This window comes from Rhinatrema bivittatum, chromosome 10 (genome assembly GCF_901001135.1).
Source record: "Rhinatrema bivittatum chromosome 10, aRhiBiv1.1, whole genome shotgun sequence".
Classification (NCBI taxonomy): Eukaryota; Metazoa; Chordata; class Amphibia; order Gymnophiona; family Rhinatrematidae; genus Rhinatrema; species Rhinatrema bivittatum.
In genome coordinates, this window is record NC_042624.1 from 124,032,766 (window position 1) to 124,051,474 (window position 18,709).

Genomic DNA, 18,709 nt, shown 5'->3' on the forward strand with positions numbered 1-18,709 from the left:
CCTTGCCTTGTGTGGCCTTTGGGCCTTCTGTCTTGCCTTGCCTTGCGCGGCCTCCGGGCCTTCTGTCTTGCCTTGCCTTGTGTGGCCTTTGGGCCTTCTGTCTTGCCTTGCCTTGTGCGGCCTTTGGGCCTTCTGTCTTGCCTTGCCTTGTGCGGCCTTTGGGCCTTCTGTCTTGCCTTGCCTTGCGCGGCCTTCGGGCCTTCTGTCTTGCCTTGCCTTGCGCGGCCTTTGGGCCTTCTGTCTTGCCTTGCCTTGCGCGGCCTTTGGGCCTTCTGTCTTGCCTTGCCTTGCGCGGCCTTTGGGCCTTCTGTCTTGCCTTGCCTTGCGCGGCCTTCGGGCCTTCTGTCTTGCCTTGCCTTGCGCGGCCTTCGGGCCTTCTACCTTGTCTTGTCTAGCCTAGTCTTGGTGGCCTTCGGGCCTTCTACCTTGTCTTGTCTTGCCCTGCGCGGCCTTCGGGCCTTCTATCTTGTGCTGTGTATGGTCTTCGGACCTTCTGCCCTGCCCTGCCTTGCTTACTGTGCATGCGGTCCTACGGGCCCTCTGCTCTATTGTCTGTGTGTGTTTGGCCTACGGGCTCTCTGCCCCGCTTGCGGGGTGTGGCCTACGGGCCTTCTGTGTGTGTGTGTGGCCTACGGGCCTACTGACCTGCCTTGACCCGCTTACGGTGTGTGGCCTACGGGCCTTCTGTGTGTGTGTGTGTGGCCTACGGGCCTACTGACCTGCCTTGCCCCGCTTACGGTGTGTGGCCTACGGGCCTTCTGTGTGTGTGTGTGGCCTACGGGCCTTCTGACCTGCCTTGCCCCGCTTACAGGTGTGTGGCCTACGGGCCTTCTGTGTGTGTGTGGCCTACGGGCCTTCTGACCTACCTTGCCCCGCTTACGGTGTCTGGCCTACGGGCCGTCTGTGTGTGTGTGGCCTACGGGCCTTCTGACCTGCCTTGCTCTGCCGCCTGCCCTGACCCAGCCTAGACCCAGACACTGCTTCTTGCTGTCTGCCCTGACCCAGCCACGGTTTCCAGCCATCCCTGTCTCTCTCCACCTGGAGCCACCCCTTTGGGTGGTGTTCACTACCCCTGAACTCAGCCCAGGCGTAACAACGTGTGTAAGAGTGCAGGGAGCGATCACTTACTTTTCTTTGCTTCCCTCTGTTCTGCTTTTTTCCCATTCTTCTCTAACATGGCTGCTTCCATCTGTAGGTCATACATCTGAGCAAGGACAGCAGGATCATTGCCACCACTCTGCAGGTATGACAGGTACAGGGCCCTGAGGGAGAATCAAAATGTAGACACTGAGAGGGGAATTCTGGAAGCTGATTTCCACAGGCAAAGCTAAGTGTTCTCCATCGATAGCAGGACAAATCAGCCACACAAGTGGGTGACGTCACCTGGACAATTTCTTAAAAGATCAGGAAAAAAGGAAGCTTTCCTGAGCATACATGATGGTTCCTGCACAGCCACTGCCATGCGAGTCTCCTCAGTCCTCATAACTCCATGCATATATTTTATAAAGAATATATGTAGACCGCTTGTTCACAAAATTATAATCACCAAATCCCTGACTCCTCCACCAGTTCCACCAGACTGTCCAGCACTTCGTCCTGACCTCCCAACACCTAAGCCAGGCCTCAATTTCCCTTCCACAGCTTCATTAGCAGGTGCAAAAGCACATGGACAATTTTGGTAATGACCTGCGAACCCTAAGCCGGCCTCATTTCACGTCCTTTCACGTTTACTTGTGACACTATTAGTATGTGGACCCTTCAGGCTCCTGCATAAATTCCAATTTTAAACACATAAACCTTTTGGAAAAGTGACCCTTAGAAATCAACAACTGGCTGACCACTCTGGACCTGAAAGATGTCTACCTGCATATTTCATTCCACAGGAAATTTCTGCGTTTCACCGTAGCCAACAAACAGTACCAGTATTATGTTCTCCCTTTCGGCCTCTTGACAGCACCCAGAGTGTTCGCAAAGTGCCTCATTGTAGTTACTGCTCATTTAAGGAAGAAAAATGTTTGGGTTTCCCTTCCTGGATGATTGGCAATGCCCTTCAGGAAGCGCATGCCTCTGCCCTCTGTACAATGAACATCCTTCACCTCATACGATTCATGATCGGTTTCCCCAAATCCAATGTGCAACTAACACAAATGGAGAAATGTATACTTACCTAATCATTTCCTTTCCTTTAGTCCTGCAACACCAGTCCAGACGATTACATTTATCTCCCCCTCCTAGCAGATGGAGGCAGATCACATGACCTTTTCCTGTGACATCAACTATATTTACATGTGGTGCATGGCACTTAAAGCTAGTATTCCCCTTACAAAGCAATCTATGAAACTTTAAAATAATTAACCTTATATTAAAATTTGTAGTTAAAGATTTTTTCAAAGACAGCTAGAAAAGTTTAGAAGAGGAATCTCTGAAAATCCAAATATACTACATCTACCGGTTCACCTTTATCCACATGTTTATTAACCCCTTCAAAAAAATGAAGCAGATTTGTTAGGCAAGACTTGCCCTGGGTAAAGCCATGCTGACTGTGTTCCATTAAACCATGTCTTTCTATATGTTCTGTGATTTTGATGTTTAGAACACTTTCCACTATTTTTCCCGGCACTGAAGTCAGGCTCACTGGTCTAGTTACCCGGATTGCCCCTGGAGCCTTTTTTAAATATTGGGGTTACATTGGCCACCCTCCAGTCTTCAGTTACAATGGATGATTTTAATGATAGGTTACAAATTTTAAGTAATAGATCAGAAATTTCATTTTTTAGTTTTCAGAACCCTAGGATGCATACCATCTGGTCCAGGTGATTTGCTACTCTTTAGTTTGTCAATATGGCCTACTACATCTTCCCGGTTCACAGTGATTTGGTTCAGTTCATCTGACTCATCACCCTTGAAAACCATCTCCGGAACTGGCAATTCCCCAACATCCTCATTAGTAAACACAGAAGCAAAGAATTCATTTAGTCTTTCTGCAATGGCCTTATCTTCCCTAAGAGGCCCTTTACCCCTTGGTCATCAAATGATCCAACCGACTCCCTCACAGGTTTCTTGCTTTAGATATATTTTAAAACGTTTTTATTATGAGTTTTTCCTCTACAGCCAACTTCATTTCAAATTCTCTCTTAGCCTGCCTTATTAATGTTTTACACCTAACTTAAGAACATGCCATACTGGGTCAGACCAAGGGTCCATCAAGCCTAGCATCATGTTTCCAACAGTGGCCAATCCAGGCCATAAGAACCTGGCAAGTACCCAAAAATTAAATCTATCCCATGTTACTGTTGCTAGTAATGGCAGTGGCTATTTTCTAAGTCAACTTAATTAATAGCAGGTAATGGACTTCTCCAAGAACGTATCCAATCCTTTTTTAAACCCAGCTATACTAACTGCACTAACCACATCCTCTGGCAACAAATTCCAGAGTTTAATTGTGCGTTGAGTAAAAAAGAACTTTCTCCGATTAGTTTTAAATGTGCCCCATGCTAACTTCATGGAGTGCCCCCTAGTCTTTCTATTATCCGAAAGAGTAAATAACCGATTCACATCAACCCGTTCTAGACCTCTCATGATTTTAAACACCTCTATCATATCCCCCCTCAGCCGTCTCTTCTCCAAGCTGAAAAGTCCTAACCTCTTTAGCCTTTCCTCATAGGGGAGCTGTTCCATTCCCTTTATCATTTGTTATAAGTAAGCAGCTTTGCTTTACCCACACCCTAACCCAGATAAAATTATGTGCATTGCTCTAGAACACGGACACATTCCCAAGGCCATGTTCAGACTGGGGGAAATTAGCACCCGTAGATCACATTTGCAAATCTACACGTAGTTTCCTTTACATTTTTCCCTGCACAAAAAGCAAGAGCAAATACCAAGCAATAACCAACGCAAAACTCTGCATGTCATGTTGCTTTGACTACTGATACAAACCCCTGTGGACGTTTTACCAATGCATGGAGGAAGAGCTGTGTACAGAGGTGGGGCTCCAGCGAGGGCCTTTTAGAGGGATGTGGAAGACTGTTAGTGCTGCAGGAGAAGGGGGAGAAAGGGAGAGAGGAACAGGGGAGAGGGAGACACTCGATTGCTGGGTGAGTGTGTGTGTGGGGGGAAGGACAGGGACTCTCCAAGGTGAGGGAGATGGTGGGAGAGCCTAATCTAATCTGAGGCCAGAGACAGGAATGGGAAGCTGCTGTAATACCTGATCTCAGACGCCAGAGGACCAGAGCTGGAAAGAAATGGTAGCAGATTCAGAGGCATCTTCTCTTCCCTCCGCTCCACCTTCACCACGTCCACAGGCCTCGCTCTGAATGCCAAGAAAAGAGCAAAGGAGAACCTTTCAACACAGGGTCCTGTATCTCCCTGGGCATCCAGGTCTCCTATAACTAAGTGGCTTATTTTTTAAATTTATAATTCATATTTTATTACAGTAAAAAACACAATCACAACTTTATATAAAGTGCATATAACAAAAATGATTTAATGCACGTTTCTTTTAAAAACCAAGCCCCAAGTCGCTCATATATGATAACAAAACAGCCGACTAGCACCGATCGTCCGGAGGCACAGCTCTGCGCAGCCGGCGCAAATCCGTCGGGATCAGGAGCGCCCGGAGCAACAAGCGGACCTACTTACCTCCCTCGATGCCTCCCAGACCAACCAGAGAGCCCGCCCCCGGGTGAGGTCACCAACGCGCGCCGAGAACCTTTAAATCACAGCCCAAAGGTGCCGCACGCCTTGCACCTCGCTCCCAAGGGGAACTGCCCCTTAGTGCGCCCCTTTGTGTCTCCCCTGTGTCCTTTATAGCTCCCCGTAAACCCCATCACCCCTCAACCATCGCACACAGCATCCCGTACCACACCACTCTATACTCTACACTCACCGCTACAGTACACCCGCCTCACCCACTCAAAGATGCATCCACTCCCCATCCCCATCATCCAATATCTAAATCGCAACCATAGAAAACCTCCCACCCTACCCAAACACACCAACCAAGATCCCTTATACCCATCATGACCTCCCCACTCACACAACTCTTAGGACTCACACTCTTCACACTCACTTTCTTCAATGCGCAATCCCTCGTGAAAAAAACCCGCATACTCAACGACTTCTTATTAGAATCAAAGCCAGACATCTGCGCCTGGGGGGATGGTCCCACTGGAAGCTACCAACCCCCTGGGAGGAAGCTGCTTCTTCTGTCCTGTCTAAAATTATTTCAAGATTGTTCTCTTCTTTTTTTTTTTTTTGAGACTCCCAACCGGGTCAAGACCACAGGTTTTGCACCACCTCCATCTGCTGGAGACAGAGAAATACTGAAGAGATGCAGACTGCACTTAGCCTTAAGAGGGGGCACTCTCTAAGTTTTTCTCTGTCTCCATCTGCTGGAAGGGAGGCAAAACCCAGCTGTCCTGGAATGATCCGGGTACGTACAAGGAACAGTTATTTACCCTCTCAAATAATAGAAACACCATGGGGCACACCATGAAGTTAGCAAGTAGCTCATTTAAAACAAATCAAAGAAAATTCTCTCTCACTCAGCGCATAGGTAAGCTCTGGAATTCATTGCCAGAGGATGTGGTTACAGCAGTTACTGTAACTGGGTTTAAAATAGGTTTGGATAAGTTTCTAGAGGAAAAATCCATAAACTATTATTAATCAATAAGCAACAGCAGCTTGTGATTTATTTAATGTTTGGGTACTTGCCAGGTTCTTATGGCCTGGATTGGCCTCTGTTGGAAACAGGATATTGGGCCTGATGGACCCTCAGTCTGACCCAGTATGGCAATTCTTATGTTCTAATACTCCTGCTATTTTTTTCTCTTTTGTATAAATGGCACAGTGCAACTGCATTTTCTGCTCTTATTATTTCCTTTCATCTTATCTGTGGATGTCAGTCTGGGCTACATCCCTCTCACTCTTTCTCTATTTTGACTCCTACCTGTTCTCGGCCTGCATGCGTTCAATCTGATCCTTCAGAGCATCCAAGGCCAGCTGGTTCTTCTCCTCCTGAGCCTTCACTTCCCCCAGCAGCTGCTCGATATGTGAGGTGGGGGCTGCCCGGCTGGCCATGTCCGAGAGGCGTCTGTGGATCTCTGCAGGGAGGAAGGCAGGACACAGATGAGCCTCGCCCAGGAGTCCAGGAGCATGACAATGCAATTACAGTCCTGTAGAGGGCGGCTTCCTTATGACAGCCAGCAATAACTATCAACTCTCCAGACAGTCAGAGACTGCTTCATATGCTCCTACCTGCCCTCTCTAGAGTGATAGTCAAGGATGCTCTCCTGAAATATCCTGGCACTTCCTCTCTGTATAGAGACAGTCACTGATGCCCTCCTCATACAGTCACATCCTGGCTCCTCTCTGTATAGAGATTGTCACTGATGCCCTCCTGATACAGTCACACCCTGGCTCCTCTCTGTATAGAGACCGTCAGTGATGCCCTCCTCATACAGTCACACCCTGGCTCCTCTCTGTAAGAGACCGTCACTGATGCCCTCCTGATACAGTCACACCCTGGCTCCTCTCTGTAAGAGACCGTCACTGATGCCCTCCTGATACAGTCACACCCTGGCTCCTCTCTGTAAGAGACCGTCACTGATGCCCTCCTGATACAGTCACACCCTGGCTCCTCTCTGTAAGAGACCGTCACTGATGCCCTCCTGATACAGTCACACCCTGGCTCCTCTCTGTAAGAGACCGTCACTGATGCCCTCCTGATACAGTCACACCCTGGCTCCTCTCTGTATAGAGATCGTCACTGATGCCCTCCTGATACAGTCACACCCTGGCTCCTCTCTGTATAGAGATCGTCACTGATGCCCTCCTGATACAGTCACACCCTGGCTCCTCTCTGTAAGAGACCGTCACTGATGCCCTCCTGATACAGTCACACCCTGGCTCCTCTCTGTAAGAGACCGTCACTGATGCCCTCCTCATACAGTCACACCCTGGCTCCTCTCTGTAAGAGACCGTCACTGATGCCCTCCTGATACAGGCACATCTTGGCACCTCCTCTCTATACAGATACAATCAGTGGGATACTCTCTTGATATAGTCATGTTATGGTACCTTCTCTCTGCTCTTCCAGGGTTCGATTTCTGGCTTGAATATTGGCCAAATGGCGCTGGTGGGAATCTTCCATCTCCTGCAGCCGCTCCCGATACTCACGGTCTCGCTGAATCCATGGGCTGACAGTTTGCTATTGGAGAAAACAGGAATACACTCCAGCACAGTGGCTTATCGTCTCTAATGACTGGAATCTGTCTGAGCCATGTCTTAAGTATGGCTCTCCTCTTCATTAGCTTGCATTGTTACAGAGTAGCCAGAGAGATTGGAAGTGAGCACATGCAAAAGGCAGCAGGGTCTGTACGTTGTGAATGCAGGCTCGCTGTTTGCCCCTCTGACCTGAGCCTGCCTCCAGGAATCCTCTCCTCATAATGTGCCTATGGATCCCCATGCACACATTTATCCAGAGAAGGGCAATTTAACTAGGCAAATGGCTCTGAAAATTGCCCCTCATATTCCCCTATATGCTCCCTGCCCCTTCAGCAGTTAGTTTATTGCCCCTGACTGCCCCTCTCTTCCTTTCCAGCTGCATGAGTTTCCTATGTATATGGCTACTCGTAATTTGTAGGAATTATTTGTCAGCTTGTTTCAAGGCATCGAGAGGAAAATCTTGGAAAAGGAAGCTGGAAATGCAGGTCAGATGCTCCCTCTAGGAAGCACAGGCAGTCCCAAGCTTCTGAAGCTGCAGCAGGCAGGCAGTACAGCACCTGAATCCAGCAGGGCACAGGTTTTTAACAGCGGGAGATCATATCAGGCAGAGGCACTGAATGCGGGGTTTCAGGGCTGAGCAGCCTGAGAAGCAGGTCCTGGGGTGAAGAATCAGCTCTGGTTCTAGCTATGATCACTAATTGCAGAATGAATATTGCTTGGAAAGGCTTTAAGATATGCACCAGGGAGCTAAGAGAACTTGAGTTTGCCAGGTAAGATTTAATAAAAACCGAGAGTCATGCATTTTAGGTTCAGCATGGATTTACCTTGCTAAATTAGGCCAGGACTCACCCGCTAAAAGTACTCGTAGGAATGCAGAACCCTGCAGGTCAGGATGGGATCAGCTCAGGGAGTGGAGATTATTTTGTATAAACAGGCAGGTGGGCAGTCTGCTCGTACTTTCCCTTTGAGACCGGTGCAAAGCTCGCGGTATGGAGAAGTTTGCAATTGCTCCCTTTTTGTCTGGACAGAGTGTAAGGGCTAACATGATCATGGGTTCCAGTCCCTGCTGGGAGGAGGCTGGGGAGGGGGTCAGGGCCCATGTGAAGCAGTGCAATGACTGGGAGGGAACATAAACAGGAGAAGATTCCTGGAAACCTGGTTCCACATGAGCTGGAAGGCCAGAGAAGCAGGAAAAATTGATGAGACTTAGTGAGCTGATTATGTAAGAGCAGAGGAGAGGCGAGACAGGGCTAAGACAGAAATATGCACAAGAAACGCTCTAGGGCAGCACTTCTCAGTCAATCAGAGCTCGAGGATGTGCACAATGCATATGTATGAGATAGATTTGCATATAATGCAAGCAAAGCATGGAGGATACAGAAAGGCAGGGATCAGCACACAAGATCTTGAGCGCTGGGGAAGAGAACTTGCAGACTCTGGGTTTCTTTGTGCCAGTGGCTTCCAGCGCTGCCGCTTTCTAGAAGGAAGCCATCGCCTTTTCTAGCCTCCCACCTTCCAGACTGCCCTTAGGGTATCAGCCAGTGCCTATGTGAGAGGCTTACCTCGGACTGGAAGGACCTCAGTGTGGGCAAGCTCTCTTCTAGAGACATGCGCAGCATCTGGAACTGGAGAAAAGAGAGGCTACAATGCTGCTTTCACAACATGGGATCTTCTTGGTGTTTGGGTAATTGCCAGGTTCTTGTGGCCTGGTTTGGCCTCTGTTGGAAACAGGATGCTGGGCTTGATGGACCCTTGGTCTGACCCAGCATGGCAGGTTCTTAGGTTCTTAGGCTATTTGGAAATTGCCCCTCAGTGTTTCATTTTATACTTTTGCTACAGAACCTGCTAACGTTCGCTGCAGGGTCTTCCCATCGTTCTTCAGTTCTGGGTACAGACTGCTGGGGAGCCTGATGGAACTGCACTTTTCCCGTACCTGCCAATTCCTGCCTTTCATCTGCCCCAGTGACTCCCTAGCACTGTTTTACACCATTGCTTTCTGAGTACGACATTTTCTCTCTCATTTCTTAAACTCTGAGGTCTTTGTTGAAAACCTTTAGGGGGTGATTTTATAAGCTATCACAGGCACAAATGACACCAATTTCAAAATGTGTAAATTCACTCCAAAAATTATCCTGGGCCAGCTCCCTATCAGATGCAGCTGCTAATTTGTGGGCGGTTTTCAAGCTGGAAAAGCACGAGGTAAACCTCTGGAAGACTGAACGTGCAATTTTCATAAGGAGCATGACTGCAGTAAAGCACGGAAGTCCCTTTGAAAATGACCCTCCTGATGTGCCTTTTCTCTTTGAGGCTATTGAATTAACTAAACCTGTTGCCAAGCGGTTTGTGGAGTCAGATGATATCACAACTCTTGTGAGGGTTGGACTAGCACAATGCTTAATACAAGATGCAGGCAGTTGTATACATTGATTACTTTGCTCTGAATAGCTAATTAGGGAGTCACATTATCTCCCTGAGAGAGATTAGTTATCTCAAGATTAATACAGACCTCGTGGTCTCTTCTAGTGAAAAAACAAGCAGCAGTGACTCTAGAGCAAACATGCATTCATGGTGTGTGAAGCAGCCGCAGATCGGAGCAGTGCTCTCCACCTGCCCTCCCGCCGTACCTCATCCGTCAGCCTCTTCAGAGCCAGGCTGTCTCTGATGCTTGCCCATGGCTCGCATCCCTCCAGGAAGCTCTTCTCCCGCTCGTTCAGCATGTCCTCTCGTGCTCTCAGCTGAATAGCCCTCAGTTTCTCACCTTTCTGCTAACAAAAAACACAAAGCTAATTTCAGGGTCCTGTACAGAATTGGAGAACAATAGAGCGGAAAGGGGTCTCAAATGGTCATCTATTCCGGGGGAGGGGGAACCTTTTCAGCCTCGGACCCCCCTTCCATCCATTCAATTTGCTCAAAAGTCAGGTTCCATTGTGTATATAATATACATTTATATATGTGTGTGTGGGGGGGTATATATATATATTTATATATTTATGTGTCCAATTCTCTCACCAACCAATCAGCTGTTGAACCGTTTGACAAATAGCTGGCAATCACACCACCAGCCAGAAGCTCAAAATCCCAATTTTGATTCTCTTCCGGTCGTTGAAAGGAACAATCAGATATAAAACAGGGCAATGCAATTTAGTGTGTCCAGCCGTGCGCACTGCTCCAAACTCCTAATGCAATACGGGTTTGATTTTCAAAAACGTTTACATGCAGAATCAGATATAAAACAGGGCAATGCAATTTAGTGTGTCCAGCCGAGCGCACTGCTCCAAACTCCTAATGCAATACGGGTTTGATTTTCAAAAACGTTACATGCAGAATCAGATATAAAACAGGGCAATGCAATATAGTGTGTCCAGCCGAGCGCACTGCTCCAAACTCCTAATGCAATACGGGTTTGATTTTCAAAAACGTTTACATGCAGAATCAGATATAAAACAGGGCAATGCAATATAGTGTGTCCAGCCGAGCGCACTGCTCCAAACTCCTAATGCAATACGGGTTTGATTTTCAAAACGTTTACATGCAGAAAACTGGGTTTTACGCATGTAAATGCAGTTTGCCAGTGTAAGTGAGCTTTTGAAAATTGCAACCTCCGAAAAATTTCATATTTGATGATCATACAATTGAAATAAAACCCCATGCAAGAAATGTAGGCGTTATCATTGACGCCAAACTATCCATGACATCTAATATATCAACACTAGTGAAGAAATCATTTTTTAAACTCCGTATGTTGAAAAACCTAAAACCATTACTTTTTCCAACTGACATTAATCCTGACAAGTTTAGACTACAGTAATGCACTATATTTAGGTCTCCCTAATGTCACAATTCGTCCATTACAACTTATTCAAAATTCTGCCGCTCGCATTCTATATAATTTATCATGCAGAGACCATATAACGCCTACATTACAACATCTTCATTGGCTTCCTATACCTTACCGTATTTCCTACAAAATCTTAACAATAATACATAATTTACTATATAACTACAACTCGAATGGCTTTGTTCTCTACTCAGGATTTACAAACCAACTAGTCAATTAAGATCAATGGATAAATGTATTCTCGAGGTTCCAACAATACAAATGGCAAGACTTTATATGACACGTGAACGAGCACTTTCAGCTGCAGGTCCCCGACTCCGGAACTCTATCCCGGGAGAAATTAGATTAACTCAAAATACAAAAGAATTCAAAAAACATTTGAAAACATATCTGTTTACTGAAGCCTACAATATCAGTTAGCTGATTGTAATATTTATTCATATAGAATGAAGACTTAAAAACCGTAGTTCACTGCCTATTTTATACCGTGATAAATTAGAATGAATGAGAAGTATTGTTTTTAATTATGTATGTTTTTATTTTGTAAACCGCTTAGACGGTCATCCCCTGACCATTTTGCGGTATATAAAAACTTTTAAATAAATAAATAAATAAATCACACACACACCCCAGCCGTCTCTTCTCCAAGCTGAACAGCCCTAACCTCTTCAGCCTTTCCTCATAGGGGAGCTGTTCCATCCCCTTTATCATTTTGGTCACCCTTCTCTGTACCTTCTCCACCGCAACTATATCTTTTTTGAGATCTAGGTGTCATCACTGATAATACATGGAATTTAGCTATGTCTGAGTTAGCAAATAAACTATGTCCTACTAGTAAGAAGTGGATCCCCATTCAAGGTAAATTTAGAGCCCCCTGGTTTTCCACCCATCTTAAAGATCTTAAAAAAGGAGTTAGGAAAATGGAAAGAATATGGAGGAAGATGCGAAATGAGGATTCCCAAGTAAATTATAGAATGGCTCTCTATAATTATAGAGAAGCAATTAATTTGGCTAAACGTAATTATTACTCCGAGAGAATACACAAATTCCAGTTCAATCCAAGGATCTTATTCCAGTATGTGTCAGAACTTACCAATCCTAGAAGCAATTCGATCACTTGGGATACCAATGCAAAAAATAAAAGCAATGAATTTGCCTTTTTCTTCAAAGAAAAAATTCAAGTAATATTACAAGAACTATCCTTGACTACCCCTCAAAATATTATTTTACCAACTAACCCTTCGGTTAATTGGGCAACCTTTGATCCAGTTTCTTCATTAGAGATAGTAAATCTAATAAAAAAAATGACACCTGCTAATCATCCTATAGACAAAATGCCTATTAATCATTTGAAGAGTGTACAAGACATTATAGCAAAACCTCTAGCTGATTTGATCAATCTATCACTAGAAGAAGGTATTGTTCCAGATGATTTAAAATGTGCAATAGTAAAGCCTATTCTGAAAAAAGCTAATCTAGATCCGGAAGTCCTAGCAAATTATAGACCAATTTCTATTCTACCTTTCTTGGCTAAACTATTAGAAAAAGTAGTTAATCGACAGCTTATGGAGTATTTGGAAGATCATCAGCTGTTATTTCCATCCCAATATGGCTTTCGGAAATCCCACAATACGGAAACTCTTTTAATGTCATTAGTGGATACTATTCAGAAAGGCTTTGATCAAAATACATCATACTTACTAATTTTATTAGATATATCGGCAGCATTTGATACTGTCAGTCATGAAGCACTTATTCTAAGATTGAGGGAAATTGGCCTGCAGGATAAAACACTTGACTGGTTATATTAGATATATCGGCAGCATTTGATACTGTCAGTCATGAAGCACTTATTCTAAGATTGAGGGAAATTGGCCTGCAGGATAAAACACTTGACTGGTTTAAATCTTTTCTTATAAATAGATCCTTTAGAGTTAAACTTGGAACAGTGGAATCTGATTTAGTTGATCTCCACACTGGTGTCCCTCAGGGCTCATCATTGTCACCGACTCTGTTTAATGTCTATATGGCCCCATTATGCAGATTTTTATCAGGGCTGGGATTGGTACACTATCTGTTTGCAGATGATATTCAGATACTGCTACCTATAAAAGAGTCCCTGGCAGCCACATTAAAACTCTGGGAGGTTTATCATAACTCATTAAACCAACTTCTTAAACATATGTCTTTGGCTTTAAACAAAGCAAAAACCGAAATGTTATTTATCTGTAACAAGGTAACAGAGAAGATAGAGATGGAAATTGCAAATTGTCTCCCTACGTATAAGATCCAACACGATCTTAGAGATCTAGGATGCATCCTTGACTCAGAACTTAATATGAAACCATCAGTTAAGACGATCATAAAAGATGGGTTTCATAAATTACGCGTTTTAAGGAGATTAAAACCGCTATTGCATCCAAATGATTTCCGAACGGTTGTCCAGGCATTAATTCTACCTAAACTAGATTATTGTAATGCTCTATGGTTAGGAGTACCTCAGTCAATTATCCGCCCGCTCCAACTCTTACAGAATTCTGCTGCGCGACTGTTAACTGATACCAAAAAGTTTGACCACATCTCTCCTGTATTGATGGGTCTGCATTGGCTACCGGTTCATTTCCGTATACAATATAAATGTTTAACACTGATTCATAAAGTCATTTACGGTAGGAATTCCGACTGGCTAAATGCCTCATTGCGCATTCATGTCCCAATACGAAACTTGAGATCACTCGGACAGGCCTTATTGACTATCCCATCACCTAAATTGGCTCATTTGAGTTCAGTTAGAGAGAGATCCTTGTCTTTGGCGGGACCAAAGATGTGGAATTCCCTGCCTGTTCAGATTCGGTTAGAAGAGAACATAAATAGTTTCAGGAAACAAATAAAGACCTGGCTATTTGAACAGGCCTTTCCCAACCAATCATGATCTTATTTTATTTTTACAGACGGAGCAGTTATAGCAACTATAGCAAGGGGAGAAGGGCGAAATGGGAGATGACTTGATGGACAAGGGTTTGGTGAGGAAGGGTAAACTTATGAATAATAGGGATGACAGGAGGGGTTAAATGTATAAAATGTAGGGTAATTCTACTAGTAATAAATAAATGGGTGGCTTTCTATGATAATTTTGTAATATGTTTTAGTTTAATTATATATTGGCTATGTAAGAAACATCAGGGTATGTTATATGTTTGTGTATTTACTTGAGCTTTGCTACTGCAACTCAACTTTATTGTAAACCGCCTTGAAATGAACTTGAAAGTCGGTATATAAGGATATATAAATAAATAAATAAATAAATCTTCTGCTCAGAGTGCAGCAGCAGCCAAGAAAGCAAATAGAGATATAGGGATTATTAGGAAAGGAATAGAGAATAAAACAGAGAATATCATAATGCCTCTGTATCCCTCCATGGTGCGACCTCATCTTGAGTACTGTGTGCAGTTCTGGTCACCGCATCTCAAGAAAGATATAGCAGGATTAGAAAAGGTTCAGAGAAGGGCGACCAAGATGATAAAGGGGATGGAACAATTCCCCTATGAATAAAGACTGAAGAGGTTAGGACTCTTTAGCTTTGAGAAGAAATAACAGAGGGGGATATGATAGAGGTCTATAAAATAATGAGTGGAAAGGAACGAGTAAACATTAATCAGTTGTTTATTCTTTTGAAAAGTACAAATACCAGGGACACATAATGACGTTATTGGGTAATACATTTAAAACTAATAAGAGAAAATATTTTTTTTTTACTCAATGGATAATTAAGCTCTGGAATTCGTTGCCAGAGGATGTGGTGAAAGCTATAAGTGGAGCTGCGTTTAAAAACGATTTGGACAAGTTCCTGGAGGAAAAGTCCATTAACCATTATTAAGGTAGAGTTGCAGAAATCCCCGGCTTATTCTTGGGATAAGCAGCTTGGAATCTTTCTCCCCCTGGGGATCCTGCCAGGTACTTATGGCCTGGATTGGCCACTGTTGGAAACAGGATGCTGGGCTTGATGGACCTTTGGTCTGACCCAGTATGGCATATTCTTATGTTCTTATGTTTATGTTCTTCTGACTCTGCAAAGAGGGGTGGGATCTCTCACAGCAATACTAAAAGTGCTGGTAATTCTATGCAGAATGTGCTATTTTCTAAAGTGAGGTTAGCTGCAGGCTGCGTAGCCTTTGCCTCCACACGCCTGTATTTCCATATTCCCAATGTTACTGTTATTCTCCCCACTAGGATCCAGGAATACCTGATCTGTGTCATTACCATGTGGTTGGGCATCTCAGCATTCCTGGGCTCCCTTCTCGCTGTATTGTAGGCGCCATCTCCGTTATTCAAAGACTCGAGGTATCTTGAATTTAAAGTGCCTGGATCTCCAATGCGACTCCCAATACAAAACTTCTCCCTGTGCTTCTCCAGAAGAGGCTGGGAGCGAAAAGCCATGTTACAGCTCTGGCAGCAGTAATCTCCCAGCTCCATCATGCTTGGGTCCCGTGAGGAAGCTCCCACAATGAGCGGCTCTGTCTGGGATCTGGGACTGGCCAGAGCCAAAAGGTCACAGAGCAAGAGATGAGAACATACACGAAAGCCTTCTTATATTCACTTATTACATTAACAGCTGCGTCACACTTCGTTCTCCCAAAGAACTCGTCACCTGCTCAGTCTCTAAGCCAGGGCTTCCCAAACTGTGGGTCAGGACCCCAAAAGGGGGTCACAAAATCTTTAGCTGGGGTCACAAGTGCCTCAAATAGCAGCACCTTTCAGATGCCAGAAGTAGCAGCATCAGTAGTGCACGGCAGCATTCACAGAGCCTGCAGTGGCCCTGCCCTTGCATGAGATCTGTAGTAAGTGAAAGCCCTGCATAAGGAGGGATGGTGCTGGCTTGCACTGGATAACAGGCCCCCATGGTGTCTTTCATTACTAATGCTGCTGCTGCTTGCACTGGATAACAGGCCCCCATGGTGTCTTTCATTACTAATGCTGCTGCTGCTTGCACTGGATAACAGGCCCCCATGGTGTCTTTCATTACTAATGCTGCTGCTGCTTGCAGATCACTGCCAGGCTCAGGACCAGCCATGAGGGGAGGGAAGAGCTGAGTGTGCTTGGCCCATGAAGACTGCCATGGTTCCTATTTTCACCAGCCTGCCCTCTCTTCTCATCAGTTATCATCCACTTTTGACTCAGGGGCCCAAAGGAAAATGTTGTGCGGGCCCTGGCATAGAGGGTTCTTTAGAGTTGGGGCGTTTTGATAGACGGGATCAGATGCAGGGGAGATTTTGGGGTTGGATCAGCTGAAGAGGGAGGGGAATGAAAGAAGATTAACTGGAAGACATAGGAGAGGAGCTGGGAGGAGAGGGGATCAGCTGGGGGGATATGGGAGAAGGGTGAAAGAGGAGGAGGTGAGAGGGAGGGGATGGCAGGATTCATTGTTGGTTATAAGAAGGGCTTGGGGATAAGAGAAGATCAGTTAGGGGCTACAAAAAGGGCTGGGGTGGACTGGGAGAGGTGAGAAGAGCTGGGCGGTGTAAAAGGGAGAGGAGGAGGCTGAGAGAAGGGGCTTGCTGGAGGGGTGGAGGTGTAAAGAGAGGAGTGGACCGCACTGCTGCTAATTAGTTTTGCTTTTGGTCCTCCTCCGGGGTCTTGTGAATGTTACAAGTTGGGAGCCGCTGCCCTAAGCCATGCAAGTGTCACTGCTGAGCCTGCCCCATGGAGTCCGACTGCCCCTTTATCCTGAGCCCTTCGGACAGAGCCACCAGCGCAAGCTTTGCACCTACCAAGGCCGCGGGGCTTGCGGGGGCCGGAGCTGCTGCCCCTCTCCTCTCCGGAAACACAGCAACTGCGGCGGCGGCGGCGGCGGCTGCCATAGCAACCGGGGGCTCCACTGACCCCCACCCCGCCCCGAGGGAGGAGCCGGATACTGCTGACCCTGCCGCCAGGACACAGGCTGGGGCTGAGTCAATCATGTCCGGCTCCTCCCTCGGGGCGGGATCAATAGGGTCGGGCTCCTCCCTCGCGGCGGGGTCAGCGTGTGCGGCTCCTCCCTCGGGGCGGGATCAATAGGGTCCGGCTCCTCCCCGGGGCGGGGTCAGTGCAGTGCGGCTCCTCCCTCGCGGCGGGGTTAGTGCTGTGCGGCTCCTCCCTCGCGGCGGGGTTAGTGCTGTGCGGCTCCTCCCTCGCGGCGGAGTCAGTGCTGTGCGGCTCCTCCCTCGGGGCGGGGTCAGTGCTGTGCGGCGCCGGTCAGTGCTGTGCGGCTCCTCCCTCGGGGCGGGGTCAGTGCTGTGCGGCTCCTCCCTCGCGGCGGAGTCAGTGCTGTGCGGCTCCTCCCTCGGGGCGGGGTCAGTGCTGTGCGGCGCCGGTCAGTGCTGTGCGGCTCCTCCCTCGGGGCGGGGTCAGTGCAGTGCGGCTGCTCCCTCGGGGCGGGGTCAGTGGAGCCCCTGGTTGCTATGGTAGCCGTTGCTGTTTTCCCTGAGAAGAGAGGAGCAGCGGACACTTCCGCTCTCTCCCGCGCTTATAGTGACTACCAAGTTTGGGCTTATGGCTCCGACTCGTCCTCATAGGAGCCATAAACCTCGTTGGAAGGGCTCAGGCTAGGGGCAGACTGGAGGTAGAGGGGCTCGGATGGAGGCGCTCCAGGAATTCTGGGGGAAGAGGGGAGCAGGGTGGGGGCTGTGGTGCTCAGAGCAGGGGATTCTGGTGATAGAGAATCTCAAATGGGCAGAATGGGGGCAGATGAAGTTTGAGGGGCTCGAGGTAGGGGCAGTCAGAGGCAGTTTGTGGGTAGAGGGGGTCAGGTGGAGAAAGTCTAGGGCAGAGGGGCTCGAGGTAGTGGCAGTCGATGGGTGCACATATGGGGGCAATGGGGTATTGGCAGTCTGGGGGCAGAGGTGCTCAGATGGGGCAGCAGTCTTGGGGCAGATAGGGGCAGTCTGCAGGGCTCAGATTATTCTGCTTTTCGCACTTTTTTCAGCTCTTCATAGTGGATTACATTAGGTATTTCCCTATCCCCAGATGGCTTACAGTCTAACAGGCTGATACAGTAAAAATCGCAGGCGAGCCTCTTGTGCACGCGATTCAGTAAATAACATTATTCAAATTAGGGCCCGCGGTAAAAAGAGGCGCCAGGGACACTAGCGCTGACAGCCACGGGTTCGGAAACCAGATGCCGGCAAAATTGAGCGTCCAGTTTTCAACCCGCGAGCCGCAGGCCAATTTTAAATTTATTTTTTTTTTAATTTTTATCGCCATGATATTAAGTCAGAGGGTGTACAGAAAAGCAGTGATTATGTAAAGAAAGAAGCATGTAACAAAAGAATTGGAACTCAATGGCTTGTAGTTTAGGGTCAATTCCACTGTACAATAAGACAATACATAAGATGCGGACATGGTGGGATTTAGGCCCCCACCAGGCCCGCTTTATAATAGAGCAGAAGTGGTCCCACCTAGGTCCGATAATTATGAAGGCGGGGATAACTGTAATCAGTGGTCAGTATCGTTTTTTTCTAATCAGTCTCAAAAATAAAGACCAGAAAACAGAGATTCGTGCAAATGGTGACCAATACAGACACAGACACACAAAGTGGATAGGAGGTGCGGAGAAGATATTCAGATCTGATTATGAGAATAGGGGCGATCGCTGCGGTTAGTGGGCGG

At 46.6% G+C, this 18,709-nt stretch overlaps 1 protein-coding gene across 1 annotated transcript in view; it reads right to left on the minus strand.

Moving 5' to 3' along the window:
* The window catches only part of CCDC17 (coiled-coil domain containing 17), a 55,083-nt gene extending 38,120 nt beyond the window's left edge, over positions 1 to 16,963 (minus strand). The window contains exons 1-8 of the mRNA XM_029618248.1: positions 16,834 to 16,963; positions 15,326 to 15,596; positions 9,852 to 9,989; positions 8,790 to 8,852; positions 7,081 to 7,210; positions 5,951 to 6,104; positions 4,208 to 4,312; positions 1,129 to 1,262 (exon numbers count right to left, since the gene is read on the minus strand). Coding sequence (XP_029474108.1) covers positions 1,129 to 1,262; positions 4,208 to 4,312; positions 5,951 to 6,104; positions 7,081 to 7,210; positions 8,790 to 8,852; positions 9,852 to 9,989; positions 15,326 to 15,541 — 940 coding nt within the window. The 5' untranslated portion in view covers positions 15,542 to 15,596; positions 16,834 to 16,963. The remainder of the gene's footprint in view (positions 1 to 1,128; positions 1,263 to 4,207; positions 4,313 to 5,950; positions 6,105 to 7,080; positions 7,211 to 8,789; positions 8,853 to 9,851; positions 9,990 to 15,325; positions 15,597 to 16,833) is intronic.
* Between the last annotated feature and the right edge of the window lie 1,746 nt (positions 16,964 to 18,709).